Source organism: Spermophilus citellus (assembly GCF_964194105.1).
Source record: "Spermophilus citellus genome assembly, chromosome: 1".
Lineage (NCBI taxonomy): Eukaryota > Metazoa > Chordata > Mammalia > Rodentia > Sciuridae > Spermophilus > Spermophilus citellus.
Window position 1 is genome coordinate 144,222,479 of NC_138182.1, and position 22,986 is coordinate 144,245,464.

The 22,986-nt window shown below is 33.6% G+C and overlaps 1 protein-coding gene across 3 annotated transcripts in view; it reads right to left on the bottom strand.

Annotated features, from left to right (window-relative positions):
- Positions 1 to 5,374: 5,374 nt before the first annotated feature.
- Positions 5,375 to 22,986, bottom strand: part of KIF3A (kinesin family member 3A) — a gene marked incomplete at its 5' end in the record, with an annotated part of 44,626 nt that continues 27,014 nt past the window's right edge. The window contains 10 exons of one of the 3 annotated variants that reach the window (XM_081304296.1): positions 5,375 to 8,694; positions 10,523 to 10,647; positions 11,224 to 11,292; positions 11,637 to 11,690; positions 12,883 to 13,008; positions 13,486 to 13,596; positions 13,958 to 14,138; positions 14,530 to 14,686; positions 20,545 to 20,616; positions 22,257 to 22,355. In XM_081304296.1, coding sequence (XP_081160422.1) covers positions 8,646 to 8,694; positions 10,523 to 10,647; positions 11,224 to 11,292; positions 11,637 to 11,690; positions 12,883 to 13,008; positions 13,486 to 13,596; positions 13,958 to 14,138; positions 14,530 to 14,686; positions 20,545 to 20,616; positions 22,257 to 22,355 — 1,043 coding nt within the window. In that variant the 3' untranslated portion in view covers positions 5,375 to 8,645. Of the gene's footprint in view, positions 8,695 to 10,522; positions 10,648 to 11,223; positions 11,293 to 11,636; positions 11,691 to 12,882; positions 13,009 to 13,485; positions 13,597 to 13,957; positions 14,139 to 14,529; positions 14,687 to 20,544; positions 20,617 to 22,247; positions 22,356 to 22,986 lie in introns of all 3 variants that reach the window. The other 2 variants (XM_081304298.1, XM_081304297.1) reach the window with 2 other exon arrangements.

Genomic DNA, 22,986 nt, shown 5'->3' on the forward strand with positions numbered 1-22,986 from the left:
TTTATAAGTTTTTAATGGCTTTATTTTAAAAATATTTATATATTTATAATTCATTATAAAATAAAGTATATGTAGAACCTAAAATGACGTTTAATGGTATTGGCTATGTTTACTCAGCAAATGAAGTTATGGTTTGCAACTTTTAGGGAAACTGATTTAATTTTTACTGAAAAGCAACAAATGGTGTAGCAACAAAACAGACCACTTTCTTTTCAAGGAGTTTCCTGTCTAGTTGGGGACATAAGGCACAATATAGCTAAAGAATAAAAGGTCACACGAGATATAAGTGATTAGAGTGAGTCTATGATTCCTCCTGACTACCACATTTTTCTGAGTCACAAATGTATCAAAGGGATGCTTAGAACATTCTTCTCCCATTGGGACAAGGAGCATTTTATTGAATCTGTAGGAAAAACAAGTAATCCTTACACAATATATGGCTCTGAGGTGAATAATAGTTAAAGTCATAATAATGCACTCTCTCGATTTTCAAATCCAAGAACCAACCAACAGACAAAGCCCAGAAGACTTATGGTTAGAGAACAGGCTCTACCTGACAACACAAAAGGCATAGCCCAACATGGTCAGAGCTGAAGCAAAGAAAGAGGTGCAGCACTAACACCCCCAGCCTCAGCAGGGAGGAGCTCAGTTAAACAATAATAAAGTTGATGGAACCAAACCAAGAGATTAAGGTGCTCAAAACTGCAGAGATAATAGAACTAAAAATAACTTACTCAAAAAAAATTGGAAAGGAAGTCAGGCATGGTGGTGCATCCCTGTGGTTCAGCTCCTCAAAGTCTGAAGAGGGATGATCACTTGAGCCCAGCCTGGGCAACACGGTGAGATCCCATCTCAAAAACAAAACAAAAGCAAACAGAAAAATACTTGGAAGGGGTAAATTAGGGGTAAAGCCTCATTCTTTCAATGGGGGAAATATATAATATTTGAAGTTGACAAAAATAGAAAGAGTGGTCCTAGGTTGACAATTATCGTAGCTGGGGATGGGGATATGGGTCTGCTTTTAAATCTACTTGAAATTTTTGTTTAAAAAAAGTGAAAAAAAACAATAATGAATCAAGAAATCTTTGGATTATGATGATAACCACTAGAACAAAAACAAAGGTAGGATGGTTCGCTTGGAAAGCTATTTAGATGGGAGACTATTGCCTTTCGTGTGTGTGTGTGTGTGTGTGTGTGTGTGTGTGTGTGCACGTATATACATAAATGATTGCATGTATTTTAAAATAGAAGAAGAAATAAAAACCTAACAATAACTAGTGTGGGTGAAAATGTGGAAAAAGTGGAACACATAGCTGGTGTGATTGGAAAGTGCTGTGGCCACTTTGGAAAACAGTTTGGCAGTTCATCAAATGCTTAAACATAGTTGATGGGCTAACAATTTCAATCCTATACCTCCCCCAGAGACCTGAAAACATATGTCCACACAAATTCCTCTACACAAATATTCACAGTAACATTATTAACAGCAGCAAAAGGGTAGAAGTAACCCAAATGCCATCAACTGAGGAATGGATAAGCAAAATGTGATATATCCATACAATGGAAGATTATTTGATGATAAAAAGAAATGAAGTACTGAGACATGCCCAAAATGGATAAACCCTGGAAACATTACGTCAAGTGAAAGTCGCCCAGGTCCAGAAGGCCATGCCTGGTAAGATTCTAATTATACAGAACAGGAAAATACACAGTGGCAAATAGGAGGTGGAGCAGTAGATGGAAGAAGGGGGAGTGACTGCTAACAGGTATGGAGTTTCTCTGGGGGGTGATGATGATGTTCTGATATAAGACAGTGGTATAGGATGTACAATTCAATAATAGAATAAAAACCACTGAAAATGTGAATTATATCCCAACAAAGTTCTTTATTTAAAGAAATTAAAGGGAGAAAAACAAAATCAAGTGTCAAGACATCAAAATTTTCCTTTTGATGCATTCTTTGCAAGAGTATGGATCTTGTAACAGTGATTGAGCGCTTTTCATCCTCGCTTACACATGTGACAAAATTAATACTAGTTCTAAAATTACACCAAAATATACAACATCTTTTTAACCCTTTCAAAATAAGGGGAAAAAATCAAAAGCTTAAAGTCTCACCCTGACCACAGCCAGTTTCACCCTGCCCACATAAAATACCAGCATGCCAAGGGCAATAAGTAACAGAGAGAGTCATGGAGGCTTGTAAGGCCAATCGGAGAAGATACACGCTGAAAATTTTAATTTCCTTTCTCCTTTGATTGAGGCTCATTTGCATTCAATGGCTAATGTGAGCTGTAGTCTGCCACAGGATATGAATTGTGGGTTACACTTTGGGTATGAGGCCAGGATGATAAAGGAGAAGTTGTCAAAAAGAAAGAATTAGAATAGGCCACAGAAAGGACACGTGCGCTCGAGCCAGGGCTGTGATAAGATGAACTTGGATGGTCAAGGCGTAACTAACATTCTTATTTACTTCTGGACAGGAAGTCCTAGAATCTGGATTTAAACATCCAACAATGTCTTTAAATTTACCAAGAATACGAATCAAGGATACACATTTTTAAAAAAGTGAGTGAAGACAAATTGGATTAAGATGGCATTTGAGTAGTTACTTAGGCAACTTAGTGGCAGCCAGTGCCTGCTCAATGGGACAAACCTCTTGTCTGTGCAGTCTGTGACAGTGATAGCAAAGACAAAACTCCACCCCTGACTAGGCTACCTCTACCTTTGGCCCAGGAAGTACTTACCTCTGAAGTCTGGCAGTAAGTATTTATTGAATGAATGAATGAAAAAAACCATCGGGCTCATATCTATAACTACATGTCTCCCTGAAATATTCTTGAGTCACAATTAGAAATGCTGTCCTCTAATAAAAATGCCACAGGGACTTTGTTTTGGATCTGTCCATGCATGGACTCTGACTTTGGTTTTCCTCTGCCTCTGCCAAGAGTCTCAGCTAGCTGCCAGAGAAGAACACTGAACATTCACCTTCCTTTACCTCAGCCCTCAATGTGTTCATTCTCCAGTTTTGAGGCCACCTGCCCTCTGAGGGAGGCTGAGTTTTGCAAGGGCTGGCATTCCTGTGTTCCCAAAGACATTCTACTTGGCATAGGGCAGGTGCCTAGTAAGTAAAGAGGAGATGTACATGTACAACATAATGGGCCAAAGCAGAAGAGACACATTAAAAAGAGGGCAACTTTTAAGTAGAAATCAAGGCAATACATACTTGTAAGGCAAAACACAGTTTGTAAGGCAATACATAGTTTCTGTAATGACTCTGGCACTTTTGGATTGGATTAAGCAATATCCTCTTGCTAAGATACGTATCGACCCTGAGAAATTTTATTCAGTTTGTAAAGTCCCAGTTAAATTCTTTTGTACAATTGGAGAAATAAGAGCCTTTGATTACAAACTAAAATTTCCCCAGCCCTTTAAAAAGGGATGGGGGAGGGGAACAGGTGTGGAAGAATGTCTGATCTGTCATATTCTGTAGTCAGAGCCATAAACGTGTTTGGGTAAGGCAATCTGATGTTCTGATAACGTTGATAGAAGTAACATGAAGATTGGGTCACAGGAAGCCCAAGATAAATGCTGAGAGGAAACAGGTTCTTTTTGAAGTAGCCTCTTCATAATCATTTTCCCACACATTTGTTCAACTTCCGAAGGAAGAACGAATACCTGATTTGCTTTGCAAATGAAAGAGCTTAAGAAGAAGATATTCAGCTAATATTGTAACAAGTGTGTTTGGAGGCTGCTCCAGCTCCCTTTGAATTCAGGCTGGGGCTTCAGAGCTGTGCTAACTGTTCCCATAAGACAAAGGCTGTGGTCTTCATTTATTTGGATATACTTGTTTGATAGTTGGATTCAAAATGACTTATTGAAAAAGATTAGAGCAGAAAAATAACAAAAATGTTATTAGGGGAGTAGAAGTAGAAAGGGAGTATAAGTGATGATCCAGAGTCACACAGATGATACAAGAGGCTACCAAATTTTATTGTCCCATCAGCCAAAGCAAAATTCTCATCATTTTACCTAATTCTTGCTTTTAGAGATTTAATGAGATGACATGATGGACAATGTGCTCAGCCACCGCCTAACAAAACTGGCAGTTGCAGAAAGGAGCACATTCGTGGTATTGCGTGAAGCTCTGAAATTGAGGGGAGGGGCAAAGCTGCAAAGGTGGCCCTACTTTTTACCTTGCTAAGGCCATGGCAAGCTTTTAATTTATTGTCATGTTCTGCATGCATCTAGGAGTTTTATATAAGCTGGCCATTGTGAAAAGAAAGAGAGTAAGCTCTAGAGAGGACAGAGGAATCTCCTCCTCTACATGCAAAAAAAAAAAAAAAAGTACACTTTAAAAAATCCTTTGATACTAGCCATGGGAAGCTCAGGAGTCTGAGGCAGGAGGATCACGAATTCTAAGCCAGCCTTAACAACTTAATTAGGCCCTAAACAATTCAGTGAGGCCCTGTCTCTAAATAAAACACAAAAAAGGGATGGGGATGTGGCTCAGTGGTTAAGCGCCCTTGAGTTCAATACCAGGTACCAAAAAAAAAAAAAAAAAAAAAAAAGTCCTCCTTTGAAACTAGTCCACAAATCCAAAATTCCTCCAGACCCACTTTGAATTTCTGATAGCTGCCTGGCACAGTGCCTAGTAATTGGTGTTTGTCAAAAGAACATGTGATTGAATATAATCCAAGAACTATGATTATTTTGGAGATGCTCTAAGCTTATGAAGAGTTTTGAAATGAGATCATGGTCTTGTTACCAGCAGGCAACATTGCCCCTGACTTTCCATGGGATACTTTCTACATACACATTTCTTTACATTATGACCTAAGAACTGGTTTTTGTTCTCCAAAACCTAATGAAAAGGATAACAAAAATTGGCTAAAATATTTTTGGTGAAAAGGAAATTTTATCAATGAGAAAAAGTACATTTAAAAATACTTCTGCCAGGCGTGGTGGTGTATTCCTATAGTCCCAGTGGCTCAGGAGGCTGAGGCAGAAGGAAGGATCACGAGTTCAAAGCCAGCCTCAGCAAAAGCAAGACGCTAAGCAACTCAGTGAGACCCTGCCCCTAAATAAAATACAAAATAGGGCTGGGCATGTGGTTCAGTGGCCAAGTGCCCCTGAGTTCAACCCCAGTATTCCTCCCCCCAAAAAATTTCTTCCAAATTTGTTTCATAATGATTTCTGTTTAAAAGACCCACAACATTAAGAATTTCTGGGTGTGAAATTAAAAACACAGGCCTCTTTTAACCACACAAAATTGAGATGTTAAGCACAAAGAAACTGCTCATTAATGTCAGGCTCAAAGTAAACACAAAAGTAGTTCAGAAAAAAAGACCATCACTACAGGCTTTATAAAGGTAAAAGATTTTATTTCTTATCTAACCATGCTGCATGTGTACATACAATAGTGATATATACAACTTGAACAAATACAATTTATACATGAAATACCATGAAAGTGTGGCTTTTAAATTTAACACAACAAACTTGTACAATTTGTAATTTTGGCCAGTATACAGTATTGTTAGTAATGCTATTGAAGTTATTAAGGATTTAAATTACACTAAAGTTAAGTTCAAAGGCACTAGAAAAGATCTATGTTTTCTTGTAGTATTTTACGAAAAAAGAAAAGTTAAAAAGGAAAATAAATGCATACATTAAGAAATTGGGCAGACACTGGCGTGCTTAAATGTAAACTCTACCCATTCCTTAATTCACAGCCCTGTAGGAAACAGAGGGACTTTCCTTAAAAATTAAGGGGAACACATGTGCCACTACATAATGACTATATACTGTATAATTACTTATGTTCTAATTTTAAAAAAGGAATTAAGGGGGAAAGATATTAAAAACAGACTAAAAAAAGAAGCAAAAACAAAATCCCCAAGCTATAATAATTTAAAAAACATGTTACAGATGATATTATAACACTTCCTTCCCCCAAAGTAATGTTAAATTTTTTGAAGAAAAAATTCTTTTTCTAAAAAGTACACGAAATAGCTTGTCAAATGAGTTCTTACTTGTGCAACAAATGTGTAGATGCAGAAGTCCGCCACCCCCCTTAAAGAATCTTACACTTCACAAGAATCTAAGCACAAATGGGGAATACCATTATATTTTAAATTACAACTATCTATATATATATAATTACAAGGTTTACTGAAGACCATACTTAAACTAAACATGGTAGCAAGGCCCCTTTTAATAAATAAATATTGCTTTTTAAATTAAAGGGAAAGAGAATATTTATTCAATAACCTATTATATATTTGTGACATTTTAAATCTGCACATTTACTTCAAATAATGAGCAAATTTTGTTGGTGTATATTATTTTAGGAAATTAACACTGAATTTATAAAATATTTCATTTGTGAAATAAAACACAGTAAATGTGAAAAAAATAGAACTACTGTGACTGGAGCTAAATGAATAGCTCTGAAGTCAGTGTCCTATATATTCAAATGGATATTCAGACCTGGCTTGAATATCTAATTTTGGTATATTTGAATATTTAATGTCCATCTGGCAGAATCAATTCTAGCATTAATTCTTTTTTTAATAAATTGCTAAAGCAGGCTGCTCAAGAATTTCTCAACATTTGACACTTCATAGATTCCTTTTTGTTCTTGTGTTGGGGTGGGATAGAAAAAATATTTTACATACTGTAGCTTAAATTTCTATAATGTTTTAAGCTTAATTCAAAAGGTATTCCTTTCCTATTAAATAAACTGTTGAAGGCTAGAAACATGGACTTTTAAAAAGAAAGAGCATTGGTCACTTTTTTCCTACAGGTAAAGATATCTGTAGACTAATTACTAAAGTTAAGTGTGCATCATCAAAAACATTTTACAATTTCCAAGATATTCTACTCACATAAAGTCTTGACAAGACATACTCACCTCAAGTCTTCACAGTACCTAAACAATGCCCCTTGGAGCAAAGTTATATACTTCTAACTCTCACACACACTACAAAGAAAATGCTGCCAAGTGAAATGCAGTTCTAATTACCTAGCAAACCACACAGGACATTCAGGACTCCACTTCCAGAAAGTACTTCAAACATATGGACACATTTTTACTACCACCTCACCAGTATTCTACCTCCACTTACCACCACTCTAACAGAACTCTAACACCCCAGTATAATTAGTAAACTAATGTTTAATCAAACTTATTTAAATAATATTAATTTAATAAATCCTAACTTGAGAAGTCTCAAAACCTTTGCAACTAACACGTGTCAGGGGTGATTATGAAATTTTAAAACTCACAGAACAGAAGACTAAGTGGTTTAAGAATAGAAAACTTTTACAAAAAAAAAATTAAAATTTTGTTAAGTAGCCAACCAAAAACAAATTATCTATTTCTTAGATTACTATGAAATGAATAAATATAATTTTTATATTGAGAGGAATATGGTCCAACTGGGCACATCAATAGAAGAAATTTAGAAAATATTTTCTTTTATAAAATATTTTTAAAAATAATAAAGTGGTGTTTAGTTTTTGTTTTGCGGTACTGGGATCTAATCCAGGGGCACTCTACTACTGAGCTACCTCCCCATCTCTTTTTATTTACTTTTTAAAATTTTGTGACAGGGTCTTGCTAGGTTGCTGAAGCTGGCCTCAAACTTATGATCCTCCTGCTGCAGCCTCCTGAGTCATTGAGATTACAGGTGTGCACCACAACACTTGGAAAAATAAAATGTTTTAAAGGACAGGGATTCAAAAAGATTTTTCTGGCTTAGTTGCATTTTCTGGAAAATAAAAGCCCTTTTCAATTGGGATATAGGTAATTTCCATCAAAATTTAAAACTTATACAAGGGAAAGCATACACAAATCATACTTCAGAGAGAATTTTTAAAAAATAGACAATACAGGCAAAGATACTCCTTTACGTTTGTACAATTCAATGTTTCAAGAGAAGATGAAGCCAGAACAACAAAAAAAGTGTATTTAATTGAACTCAAAGTAGCAAAAAAGGTCAGAAGAGATCGAAATGAAATATATTTTCAATATTTGGTTTCAAAATGTATACTTGCGAGGACTGACCATTGAATTACAAAATTTTCTACAGAACATGAATAAGATCAGTCATCTCATACTTAAATTCAATGAATATTAATATAAAAAATAAAATATATATGAACAGGCCAACAGGGTTGGTGTTAGGACGGAGTCATTTCTTACATGTGCAGCCCAACATTCACATATAGCAGCACAATATAGGGTAATTCAACCTGCTACTTTCTACATGCAAAACAGGACATACTTTTTTTCCCCTGTACTTTGAAATTATTTATCTAAATATAGAGTAGTTGGGTAAATAGCTAACAGACTTACATTACATCAAATTGCAACTCTATAGCATGAACTGCTCCCCCAACTTTCTGGTACAGTACAGTTCAAGAGTAGTATAACAATCTGAACAATCACCAATTGTACAATTTTAATATGTTAACTTAATGTATATGTTTAAAAATTATGCAAATCGTTGTTTCCAAGTCTTATATCATAATAGTTTTCATTATTTGAAATTACACAGAAGTCTTCAGTGTTTTAATTAAAGATTTGTCCAGGCATAGGAACATCACTAATTTTTATTGTGACTTTGATTCTATAACATTTACTGAAGTAAAGAATCAATTACTGTCTCAGGCTTTGCAGAACGCTTTCTGTTTGAAGAAAAAAAGAAAACATGAATGCTTTTAAAAAGACAAAAATGCAAACACTTTACAACATGTAGTAGAAAAATAATGGGGTGGCTACAGAGTCTGGAAATTGGCTGACATCACTCCCCAGTATACAGGGTAGTGAGAGATTGGGGAGATGCTAGTGTCCAAAACTGGACTAGACAATGTGGCCACGTCAAGTAGGTTGCACGCTCCAGTTTGGAATCTCTTGCTAATCTCTTTTGGGCTATGCTAATGGCACAGGTGGATTGTGTAAGAATCAGACACAAATCATCCTGAGCAACAACTCACAGATACCTATGTAGGGACTGATGGAAATGCTATATTATTGTACTATTTATGCAATTAAGCCCAGCACAATGAATTACGTATTTCTAATGAGGACTATCACATTGAACATATCATGTAATATAATATTGATGAACCATTTATTGTATATATCTACAATTTTTATGATACAACAGGATATTTCTGGTATACAAATATGCTGACTTTGGCTCACATAATGTTAGCCCACACTGTTTTTTTTTTTTTTTTAGCTTAACCTAAAGCTAAGCTAAAAAAAAAAAAAAAGGTACATATTTAAAAATGAACATTATGGAAGCCATATCCAAACAGCTCATCAAATTTGATGTTTTAGGTCTACAAAATAAAAAAGTAACTAAAAACTGAGGGATCTCATGTAAGTAATCTGAATTTCTTGCTTCTCCTTAGAAAAGAGAAGATCCAGAAACAACGGGTCCTCTATTCCCACAACTAATTAGGAACTTTTAAAAGCACAGCTCTCCAGCTTGCCCCAGTCCCCTCCACTAGCTACTTTATACTATGCCAGGACCAACTATCTTACCATCATACTTGTAGTGTCATATTTCCTAGTAACTGCAGAGTTAAGAGGAAAATATTTCTAGTAAAAGTGGAAAAGTAAAAGATCTAAAAGAATTTGTTTCTTAGAACTGATTTGCTTCATTCCTTAATATTGCATGTGTGTCTTCGGTGGGCACATGAAAGTTTTTAAACTGCTTATCTAAATGCTGAAGAATGCAAAAATTTGTACACTTTAAATGTGTAACTGATTTCCCTACCACTAATTCTATTACCTCAAGTTTAAAAGTATTAGGTTATGTCTATGAGATTGTATAATAAAAAAATTAAAAACACACAACTTCATCTATTATAGAAAAGTACATGAAATCAAGAAAAAAAAGAAGCCCGTTATCTGCTACAATTTCAGGAGCTCCGATGCAATTAGCCTAAACAGGCTGCACAATACTTGATATAGGAAAAATGGAGAACAAACTCCAGCCCAGGACTGATTTCCTTGGGCTTATGTGATAATACATGAACATTACCATGGTCATAACCAACTATCTTACTATCATACTTGTAGTGTCCAAAGAAGTGGGTAAGATGATCAAAGATTCCATTATGATAGAGGAAATAAAAGTTCTTGGGGTTGTGTTTATGATAGAAAAACTAACCAGCTGAATACAGTAATTTGGGAGTCTAACCAGGCAAATTAATTAACATCTTGCTAGAAAAACTAGTGTAAGAATTAAGCAATTAAAAAAGATAGTGATTCATTAAACATTTGGAAAGATCAAAGTGGATTAAAAATAATTTATATTATTCTAGAGGGCTAAAGAAGTTGGAAGACCTTAATTCTTTAGTCAGATTTTACTTGCTCAAATTGTGACTACATAAGAAATTTGATTTTTAACTTATCAACCAAAATATTTATCATGCTAGATAAATTTTAGTTTCCTCTAAGTGTATTAATCATCATTTTATTGGATTCAAGGATGGTCCTTACCTTCTCCCTGTTTTTGGCCTTGTTTTCCCCTTTGATGTCCGTGGCCTTTCTAATTTCATCAAAGACTGACGCAAACTCTCCTCAGTATAGGCAAGATACACATGGGAAAGATCTACTTCAAAGGGCTAGTGAAAGAAAAATTAAACCAGATACTCTTTAAAAAGTTAAACCAGATTTAGGGGAAGATGTAAAATACTGAACAAACACCTAGCAAAAAAAAAAAAAAAAAAAAACAGAGAAGATAAAACTAAATAAATATTTAAAGACTTCTAATTCCAATATCTGAAATGCATTCACCAAAGTTTGGTGAATTAGAACATCTGAAACACTATAAATTTCCTCAGACATAAAGAAAAACTGTTACTAACTTCCCCAAACCTTGTTCCTCTTCTTGTTGACCTAGAACTAGAACAAGCTTTGAAAGGGAAGGCAGATGCATTCTAGTCTCTCACCATATCCCCATGACCTAGAGAGGTGAAAAGAAGATTCCAAAGAGTGTCTCCAGGCCATTCTTGTGACAGAAATAAGCTGGCCATCAGGATAAGCCTGAGAGTGAGCAGAACTGTCCTAACAACCGCTCCATCCTAGAGGAGCCCACTTTTCAGCAGAGCTGATTAACAGATACCAGGTTAATAGCACACTGTAATGACCCACATTCCTATAAAGAAATTTATGTAATTTTTAAAAGAAAGTATTCTTACATCTTTCTCCTTTTTATCAGGTACTGGTGTTTGCTTCCTCATGTTATTTCCTGTATAGGCAACACATTTCTCAAAAAAGGAAAGGGTGGGGAAGAAATGTCTTAATTAGTAATTAGTACTGTGAATTAGGCAAACTACTGTGAGATATCCTGATGTTTCACTAGTAAAACATGATTTGAATGTTGATACAGAAAAGGAACCAGAGGTCAATCAGTTCCATATCTCCAGACCTAGGCCATTTCCAACACATGATCTCTGTTACAGTTAATTAGAAAACCATCTTAAATGCCCTACTAAATTCTCATCTGATTCATCCTCTGGACCACTTCCCACCTCATGGCAGCCAGCACAATTTCTAGTCCAGAGAAAAAGTAGTTCACATTATTTCATGAAAGGATGAAGATAATACTCACTAGCTGCCATTCTCCTATGTCTTCATTCCAGTGTACATAGTTTTCAATCATTTCCTTTTAAAAGTCAAGGAAAGTTCATTTTTAATATTTAATAGCGTTTAAATTATTGAAAAATAGTCAGTCATAGAATGCTTAAGTGACAAAATTTCGAGACATTATATTACATGATACTATTTCTATTAAGTTTTAAAATATACATTCTTAGGAACATGTGTAGGAACTATTAAACTATATAAAAATAGGGCTGGGGATATTATTATTCAGTGGTACAGCACTTGCTGAGCATGTATGAGGCCCTAGGTGTCATTCCCAGCACCACACACACACTCTCACACACACACAAATATGTTATACTGTATGTGTACACTATTGTGTGTGTGTGTGTGTGTATACATTTACATATATACATATGTCAAGAGAATGAGAACACAGGAATCAGAATGATGGGTACATTTGGTTGGAAGAAGCATGGATGGAAGAGTGTGGGAAACCATTTGGTTAAAAGTAGGTTACTGTCAAGGTCCTAGCTTTTGTTTTGGGTGATGAATTCACTACAAAATAACTAACTAAATTAAAGCAGACCATCCAAGGACAATTAAAAAGAGTGGGCTATGTATCCAGTATTAATTTTATACACCTGAGGTCCAAAGGAAAAAGTACTAAGGCTTATTTTCAGACAAATATTGGGAATTCAAAACAGATTTTTAAGAAAATCATGTTACAAAGTTGGTTAAAATGAATTGGAAAGAGAATTTTTGGTTATGAAAAAGAGGATAAGATTTTAAAATTATACTTGACTAAGAATTATCATACATTTGGAGATGAATGGTGGTGATGGCTGCACAACAAGATGAATATTCTTAACAGTGCTGATCTGTACACATTAAGGATGGTTAAAATGATAAATTTCATGTATGTTCATTTTACCAACCAGACACACAAAACTTAACATCCATAAATAAGGCAAAATACCCTAGGGGTTCTATTTACTGGACCTATACCTTGATTCTGATTGCATTTACATGAATCTGAATTCTCCAAATGGAAGAGAAATTCTTAGATACTTACATATTAAGGGAACCTTAATTAGATATTTAGATATTAAGGGAAGTTAACCGAAGTTAACTGGCATTGTTCAAGAAACTTTTATAGATAATAGCTAAATTAAATTAAATTACAAATTTCATTTCCTTTTTTTAACCCCAGTCCAGTGACTAACATCTAGATTAGAGAACTTCCTGCTTACCTGATAGTCCTGAGGTATGAAGTTATCAATAATAAGCATTTGAAGTCGAAGCTCCCGGCTAAGTTGCCGAATGTTTTCCAGTAGGCCTTCAATTTCCCTCTGATGTTCTTGTTGGAGATCTGCCATCTACCAGAAAATCCATAAAAATATTATAAATAAATAAGATTTTGAGTACAAAAGTTCCTCTGACATAGGACATTGGCTTGTCAGACCTTATGCAGCTCTTTTATAAAAATAAAATAGACTGACACTATCACTATGTCAAGTTATTAGTTAAAATTGGGGAAAAATTAGTTTGATAGCTAAAACTAAAAATTGCACATAAAGGCAAAGTATTTTATTTATTTCTTTAAAACTGTAAGCTCATGTTATGATTACGTATGCATTCTTAATCAAAGGAATTTCTTCTTTAAAAATTCAGAACTAGGGCTGGGGCTGTGGCTTAGTGATAGAGCACTTGCCTAGCAAGTGTGAGGCATTAGGTTCGATTCTCAGCACCAAATATAAAAATAAATAAAATAAAGGTCCACCAACAACATCAACAACAATAAATATTTTTTAAAAATTTAGAACTACATTTGTAGATCATTCTAAGAAACCAACCTCTGACTTTGCAGCCATCAGCATAGTCCAAACTTTCTTTAATTTCTTGGTCTTTCCCTGTGCTTCCTCTTGTAAACTGGTATATTTTTCTTCAATATCTAAGCGTTCTTGCTATGATAAAAATTGGTAAACTTCAGAATCATTTTAAGACACAAATTTAAATTATTTTAAAAAGTTAGTGACTATTATCTTCAAAATAAACCATATATCTGCTTTTAGTGCCTGTCTCCCAGTTATTTAGGAGGCCAAGGCAGAAAGATCACAAGTTCAAGGTCAATTCAGGCAACTTAGTGAGGGCCCATCTCAAAATAAAAAATAAAAAGGGCTGGAAATGTAGCTCAGCACTCTGGTTCAATCCTTAGAACCCCCCCCCAACATACACCCTATTTCAAAATTTTATTAAGATTATAGATATTAAAAGATAAATAACTTAGGCAACGAATATTAAACTTAAAGCAAAAAGTCACATCACCTCTTTTTCCTCAAGTTCTCTGCGAAGCTGCTCTGCTCTTTTCCTCCTTTCTTCCAGCTCCATGTTAGATTCTTCAAGAAGTTTTTCTTGTTCCTCAGCTTTGGCCAACAAATCAACACCACCAACAATTACTTTCTTCTCCAGAGCAGATAATTTTTCCAGCAAAGATTGATGCTCTTGTCTATTGATTCAAATGAGAATACTCTAAATTCACTGATCAGCTACTGTTCTAATAATGGCATTTCCCGAAATTTGATAAGAATTTTAGGTGTACAATTTCAAAATTAAAAAATAATTATATAACATCTCTATGAAACTATACCTCTGTGTAGTTTTAATTCATTAACCTCTAATTCAAACTCACCAATATTTTTCCTCCCACAGATTTTAAATAATTGAAACAGATTTAATGTTTAGAAATATATCACATACATGGCATTTTCTATCCCAGAACAGCTATACTTGAAACAACAATTAAGCTTTTAGTTACTATTCAATTTTCCTGCTAATATATCTTATGAAAACTATTAGAAATTTAAATCATGAATTCATCTCAATTCAATAAAACTCACTGAGCTTTAAGAAGATCTTTTTCCCGCTTCTCTAATTCAGCTCTAGCCTTGTTTCTTTCTTCTTCTTCCATGTCAAGCTTTGTTTCAAGTGCTTTTCTCTCCTCATCAATTTTTGCTTGCATTTCAACCATCTTATCTGGAGAAACTTTCTTTTTACCTATTTGAGTCATTTAATTGCAACAATCACTAAAACAAGTGAGTGTTTCAGACATGTAAATTATCTTTGATACAGAACTGACTAGACTCCTCAATAATACAAAATATCAACATTTTAAGAAAATCAAACTGATAGTATCACTCATTTCCATTTATGTTCTAGAAAAACTTTTATTTTTAAAAAATATTTTTTAGTTGCCAATGGATTTTTCACTTTATTTATTTATATGTGATACTGAGGATCAAACCCGGGGAGGGCCTCACACATGCCAGGCAAGTGCCCTACAACTGAGCCACAACTCCAGTCCTAGAAGAACTTTTTAATTCACTGCTAAATTCAAATTGTTGTTCAAATGTACAATGATATCTAAGAACAAAAGTAGGTTAAAGAGAAGCAAAACAGATGGGCTGAAAATAGGGAAAGAAAGAGTAATAGGAAAGCCAAATAAAATAGCAAAAATTTCTGTGTCCCCAAACAATATATATAGGATAAAAAAGAAAGCAAAATGATTCTTCAGTTTCTTTCTCCTGATAATTAAATACAATCACAAGTGGCTTCTCAAAAACAGTCTCCCAAATAACATAAATTAAAGACACATATAGATATAAAATACAGATAAAAATATCAGAATTTGTATCAGGTAGATTTTAATTTATTCTTGAGAGTTTTAAAAATTTATTATTCAGGGTTTTTCTAAAACTTTTGTTTAATAAAATTATTATAAAGTATTTTCTACCACATAGTATATTTCTAAAGAAAGAAATTCTATAATAATTATACAAGTTACATAGTATTAACCAAGCATTTTATAACTGATTAGCTGTCATGATTATCATCAGATCCTAAATGAGCAACTAAAATGCTCATTACTATGTCAAACTCAGGATCCTAAATCTCCCTAACTCAGATTAAATAAGTGTCAAATATAAGCAGAAATACTACCAAATAATAAAGCTGGAACATAACTTCCAGTTGATCATTTTGATTATAATGTCTAAAAGTGTTTTATATACATATAATAGGTATTCAATGAAAGTTTACTGATGAATTTCAAAAATCATGAAATTCATATGAAAAATCAAAAAGAAAATAAAAACTAGCTTACTAAAATGGTTATGGAACTGAATCAATGACAATTCATTTCTGGCAACTATTTCTCAGAATCATATGTTCCTTCAGAAAACCAATCAAACTTTTCACAGAATTGATCTGAGGCTCTCCTGAAAGCTTTGTCATTCTTAACTTCCTTCCCAAAGGACTGTAGAAGAAAAGGGTAAACCAGAAGAGTTTATAAATTGTTAATGCCTCTACCCCAATCCAACCCCTTCGCTAATAATGAGGAAAAAAACCTGAAAATAATTATGATGGTAACATATATCTGAATATATCCTTTGAAGAACCATGAGAGGAAGAATCATTCATAAGCTTCATTTAACTCTTCAGGCCAAAATTATATTAAAAACAAACAAGGGTTTTTTTTTTTTTTTAAAGAGAGAGCGATAGAGGGAGAGAGAGAGAGAGAATTTTTAATATTTATTTTTTAGTTATCGGAGGACACAACATTGTTGTTTGTATGTGGTGCTGAGGATCGAATCCGGGCTGCATGCATGCCAGACAAGCGTGCTACTGCTTGAGCCACATCCCCAGCCCCAAACAAGGGTTTAAAATACAATATCCTTCATTTCTACAGATCTGTAAGTTCAAAGCAAAATCTAAGCCACAAAACAAATTAAATAAAAGCACTGATCTACATGCTTTGGTATGGTGTGATTCATTGCATTCCAAAAGTCAGGATGTGGACCTGAATCTGTTGGCTTGTTTATCACAGTCCCCTGTGTGGTACCTTCTGGGTTATATGGTTAAAAAATAACTTTTAAAAATAATTTAACTCCTTTTCTCAATGAATACTTAGAAAGAATTTCCCATAAGTAATACAATTTCTCAGAAATTTGAGGGACAAAAGATAAATTTAGGTGTGTGCATTTAAAAACCTGTAACTTCCTTTCCACCTCAGAATTACAAATATTTAAAGAAAAAAATGGCAAATATGTTAAAAGCAAAACAACACAGGTATGAAGACATGGATGCTTGACATATGAACATGAATATTTTTAGGCCTTTAGGATTCTAATTGTTTTTGTTAATAGTTAAAAATAGGTTTTACAGGGCCTGGTGGCATACAGGTAATCCCAGCTACTTGGGAGGCTGAGGCAGAAGGATCACAAGTTCAAGCTCAAAGTCAGCCTCAGCAACTCAGTGAGACCCTGACTGGGGATGTAGCTCAGTGGTAAAGCACCAGTGGTTTTAATCCAAACAAAACAAAACAAATAAAAATAGTTTCAAAACCTATAAAGTGGTGAAAAAATAAAAAGATTGAATATGTAGAAATATAAAAATGCATGCCTCTTGATGAATTAATACTATGCCTGAATTATATTAGTGTTTTTCAAAGTGATGCTTTCGTAGCAAAAAACACTACTGTGCTGCTCTTGTAACATTTTCATGAAGATGACCATGCATATATAATCAGTATAGCTAGAATCAATTTCAAAAGTCTGATATTTACCATGTTAGTCTAGCCAGAATCACTTTGATAAATCATTATATTTTTTCAAATAATACTTTAAGCTAACCTTGAATATGTTCCAACTCTCCTAAACAATCATTTTAAAATGAGGCATTACTAATAGTCACTTTTACATGTACTTTTTAAATTAATTTATTTTTACCCTGTTCTTTATGATACAAACAAGGTTTAGCCTCCAGGGGGCTGGCCTGTGGACTCCTGGGTTAGGGTTAAGGTGCTTTAGTCTGGGGGAAGGTGGATACCAGGGGCAAGAGCCTGGTATCCAGGAGCACAGAGGTGATCTCCCCTCGTCACCATCACTGTTAAGTAAGAACTTTGATTCTTCTAACTACAAATATTTTAAAAGACTTTTTTAAAGGGTATGGGAGTAAGGCTGGGAAGTAAAGCACTTGCTTAGCATTGGTAAGGCCCTGGGTTTGATCCCTAACAACATACACACATAGCCTCTTATAAACAAAGCCAGTTAATTAAAAAAACAATAACCACCACCCCATAACAACATAGTTTCTAATATTACATGATAAAATTTCAGCACAAAATTTCAGGTAAGTAAATTTTAATAATGCCAGAATAAAGAGTATTTAATTAAGACAAACAGAACTAGTAACATTTTCCAGTTGCACTTTGTCATGTGTTCTAACCAAAACTATGATGGTGAACTGGCAAGGAAAGTCTGAGGGGAAGAACTTCAGGGAAGTATTAACTGAATTCATTTCATATTATTAAATGAGTACCCACCAGCATAACTCACAGGCACTTTATTCTTGGCTTTAAAAGAAAAGAGTGGAAAATGTTTGTGAAATCATTTATAATTGTATTTCTAAAATGTGACTTTAAGAATTTAGGAAAAAGAAAGTTTTATTTTGTTTTTGGTATCTGGGCTTGAAACCCATAGTGCTGAGCTACATCCTCAGTACTTTTTTTTTTTTTTTCATTTTGATACAGATTTTGCTAAGTTGTTTAGGGACTCACTAAGGTTGCTAAGGCTAGCCTTGAACCTGTGATCCTCCTGCCTTAGTCTCCCAAGTGGTTTTTTTTTTTTTTTAAGTTGAAGTTGAGTTTTTGAATACAAAAAAATGGATACTTACCTTGCAAAAAATATTAAATTAAAAAATGCTATTTAATTAACAAAGTTCTTTATAAGATAAATAACTACTAAGTGGAGTGCAAATCAATCACACCAACCTGCTTGATCTTGCAATAAGAAGTGGTAAGCAAATCGTAGACAGGAAGCATATGCACAGAGATGAGGAAGAAAAAAAGGGGAAAACATTATTTCCTTTGTAAAACAAAAAAAAATGTATAATAGCATTTACAGTATAAGTAGAGAAATAAATCAAATCATTATCAAAACGGAAATAAGAGCCCATGTAAAAAGAAAGCATATTGAATATAATGAGAGATACAATTTAAGCAAGGAGAAGATTACTTTACTCTAAGATTACAACTCAAAGAGCTCACACTGACTCCCAAATTCCTGCAAATGTAACAATTCAGCATCATGTGGTTATGTTAAATGGTAGACAAAGAATTGGGAACCTGTTAAGACCTGGGAAATTCTAAAAGAACAAAGCAGAAAATTAAGCCAATTTTTAAAATTAATAAGTTGAAAGTAACAAAATTCACATTGTCCATTTCCAAAATTTCCCAATTCAATGTGTCTCCTAGTACAAAGATCCATTACAGGTGTGCCCCATTTTAAGAAAATCCAACTCAAAACCCTGAATCAACAAGAGATAAAAGTTTATAATTTTCACTATTTGACAAAAAAATTTTATGAAGAATTTTTAAAGACAGCAAGTTCACAATACACTGTTTTCCAACTTGATTTATAAGCAATGTTTTCAGAGGAAAAAATTTACTACATAAAATGGAGTACACCTGTATAGTAACAAACTTACATTCAACCTATTAGTAGATTATAGAAGTAAATGACAACTGATGATTCAAGCAAGGGACACCTAAAAAAAAAAAAGGCCACTCAGGTTTTATAAAGGGAGGGTACATACATAACAAGTTACACACAGCAACCACATGCTTGGGACAATTATCTCTCCACTTCACCAACCTACCCATGTTACAACAACAACATATTTTATGTGCTAAGTATGCAAATAGCAATGAAAACTTCTTGAATTAAACAAAGTACAACTCATTTCACACTGTAAGTTCATGTAACTATTCTTTAAGAACAAAGATAAGTTTTGCATTTAGAAAAAATGCAATGTTTCCTACTCAGATATTTCTCATATTTCAGTTTATAAAACAAAATTAACCTTTATATGGTCTCTAAAGCAACATCATGTATTTTTTTCAAATTATCCTCTGAAGTGAATCATTTTGGTAAATTGCTTAAGAATCGTCAATAGACAGATTTTTGCTATTCTTGGATTCTTCCTCTAAAAAGCTAAATGCATAAGAACAATAAGCAATTATTTTGTTATTAGTTTGGGAAAGGTAAGAATATAGATAATGCTTTAAAAAGACAGTAAGCTGCAAGCTGGTACAAGAAGGTATCATCTCCCTTCTGAGAATAAAATATGAATAGATAAAATTAAATAATACTTTTCAACTTAATTAAAGTTTAAGAAAAAGTCTTTAAGTCTGAAATAAGTCTAGACAGATCCTGAGTAAACTTCATGTGGTTCTTAATTATTTAATCATATCTTAGAAAAATTCTTAAAACCTATCAGGTAATTAGAAATGGAGATAAAGTCCATTTGAAATAAAATACCACTCAATTTATTTTTACTTGCTTGAAACACTCCATTTTTCTTTATTTGGGAGTCTTTAATCTTAAGCTACTGCTAAGACTAGGACACCAAAGTGTAAAATTTTTATAACTGTATGACATGTTATAATGGGTACTGGTATATTGCCAAATGTAATTGGTACTTTTAGAAATTCAGGATTTGTTGTTACATGTCCCTTATACTGACCAAGATTAAACATTTATAATGAAACATTAAAAAAAACCGTAAGAATTTTTCTTATATACAGCTTACTAGCTCTCTTTACATTATCTCAACTGCAAAAGCATGAATCTCTCTTCCATTGTCTCAAACATAAGCTAAAGCATATGTTTTAACAATTATGGTTAACTGGAAGCAATGAAGGGGCATGGGGGATCATCAACATGCTTTGTTCTACTGAGAAGTCCAACATGTATTCTTCAAATAATGACAGGGAGCGGTGCAGCATTGCTCAAATGAAGCCCATGGGTTATGGAGAAGCCAAAGCTCTGTTAGAGAATTTAAGAGCTACCACTCACTAGTCAAGAACTTATCCAGAGGTTTCTCTATGACAGAACATGTGGAGTCTGAACTACTGCTGCTGCTACTGCCTGGAAGACAAAGAAATGAGCCCAACGCCAACCAAAGAAAGAAAAAACAGGAATATGAACACACATATAGAGAAAAATTCAGTTCCAGAGAAAGAATTTTAAAGGACAAACAAGCTTTGTATTAAAGAATCAAAACTTAGTTTCCCTTAAAACCAGTTTTGGTAGTAGTCTATCCAATGTTCTCTACTTCCCAAAGCCATATGGGGGGATTAGAAACTGTATTTAAGATTCACTGTGTGCAAATTTTACTACTCATTTAAAACACTGCATGTTGAAATGACAAGAATAAAAAATATGTTATTTGGTGACATTTAAGTCTATTTAAATTATTTAGGTTGTAAGTTAAAGGAAGTTTTAAAACTTAAAGTCAAATTCAACTAACGTTATAGGTCTGTCACCAATTTCCCTCTCTCCCCTCATGGCATCAAACTATCAAATATAAATATTTATGTTTAAGGTATGACAGCAAAATTGAAAAGGCTCACTGAAAAAATTTAAATTTCTAAGCCTGGAAGGCATATTATCATTAAATATTTTAATATATTAAATAGTGGCATTTTTCTACATAAAGTTTTATTCTTAATAAACCTATTATATGCTTTATAGCTTTCTAAACAACAGTTCATTTTGTTAAAAAAAAACTAGATATGAACAAAAAATACATTTCTCTAAGTCAGGGTTTGGCAAACATTTTCTGCAAAAGGACAAATAATATGTGTTTATAGGCCATAAGCCATGTGAAAGCAGCCACAGAACATATGTAAACAAATGAACATAGTTGTTTTAATAACATTTTATTTACAAAACAGATATGGGCTAGACTTGGCCAGCAGGTTGTATTTTACCAACTCTTGCTCTAAATCATGCTTTTCCTCTCTTCTGAATTTATACAATCTTTACAGTTTTTAAATTTGGGACTCCTGATCAAACAGTGATGGGTTTATTTTCAGCAACATCATTTAAATAAGACAAGCAAAATATGCACCAGCTGGAAAACAATGATCCACACTAATGGAAGAGAGTTCTGAAATAAATATTTAGGATAAATAGGCTTGAAATGCAGGCCATTATAATATGTCCATCTCTTTTGCATGTTATCTATAATCTTAGCATGACAAAGTCTTAATTCACACATGATAACATATGCCCCACATTGGGGTGAGAATGAGCACATATTATAAAGAAAAGGAATTAAATTTTAAAATACAGTACTTAAACAAATTTATTATTTAAAAATCTAATGAATTCTAAAGATTAACCTTACTTGAGAAAAAATTCCACATTTTCCTAAATATGTAGGTTCCTAACAGATCCAAGTCCTCACGTAAAATCAAAACTCTACCTAAAATTTCAAAATGTTATATCCACTCTCATAGTTTTATAATTCTAAAAAAAAAAATCCAAACTATTCTGAGTAAGCTAAGAACAGATTAGTGGAGAAAAAAACAATGCAAAGTTAACTAGGTATATGGCATACATCCTCTATTCTAATTGTTACCATAACTATAAAAGCAAAATAGAAGGCATGCACTCTATTGTCTTAGAAATGTGAAAGCATTAAAAAAAAAAAGAAATGTGAAAGCATTATTAGGTAGCAATCCTAATTTTTTCTACTAATTAGAATACTTAACAGAACTTACCCCTTCTTTTTTTCCTTTTCTCTCCATCTTCTCCAACCTCACCTTCTTCATCCTCTTCCTCCTCTGACCCACTGATATCAGAGCCTGATATTTCTTCTCCTTGGATAGAAATTTAATGCAATGATTTTAGTCTGTACAAGTCATTGGTTATTTCAGAAATACTTATACCAATTTTCTTCATTAAGCTTTTTTTTTACTCAAATATACTTCTTATACTTTTTGCAGTACTGGGATTGAACCTGGGCAGGGGTGCTCTATCACCGAGTTACACCCCAGCCTTCTTAATTTTTAATTTGAAGATAGGGTCTCAATAAGTTGCCCAAGCTGGCCTCAAGTTTGTGATCTTCCTGCCTTAGCCTCTTGAATAGCTAGAATAAAAGGAGTGTATCACTGTGCCTGGCTCAAAATATAAATTTAAATGTTTCAGTGCTCCTAGATAGTATATCAGTTGTGCTAATCTCAGAAATAGCTAAGATGTACACAGAGACTTTATTTTTCCAAAGTTCCTAAAAAAGTTAAAATCTGACCCATTTAAAAATTCAAATAATTATTTTAAATAGAGTTCTAAACATATACAAAAGATTATGTGTTAGAATTAGTTCAGTCTTTTAAAATGTGATCTCTTTGGGGAGTATCTTCTCCTTGTTTCCTGCTTAAGATTTCAAATAATTCAATCTGTATATTTTTTGAACCACAAAACTGTCAGTTAACACAGTGATCCCATATCTAG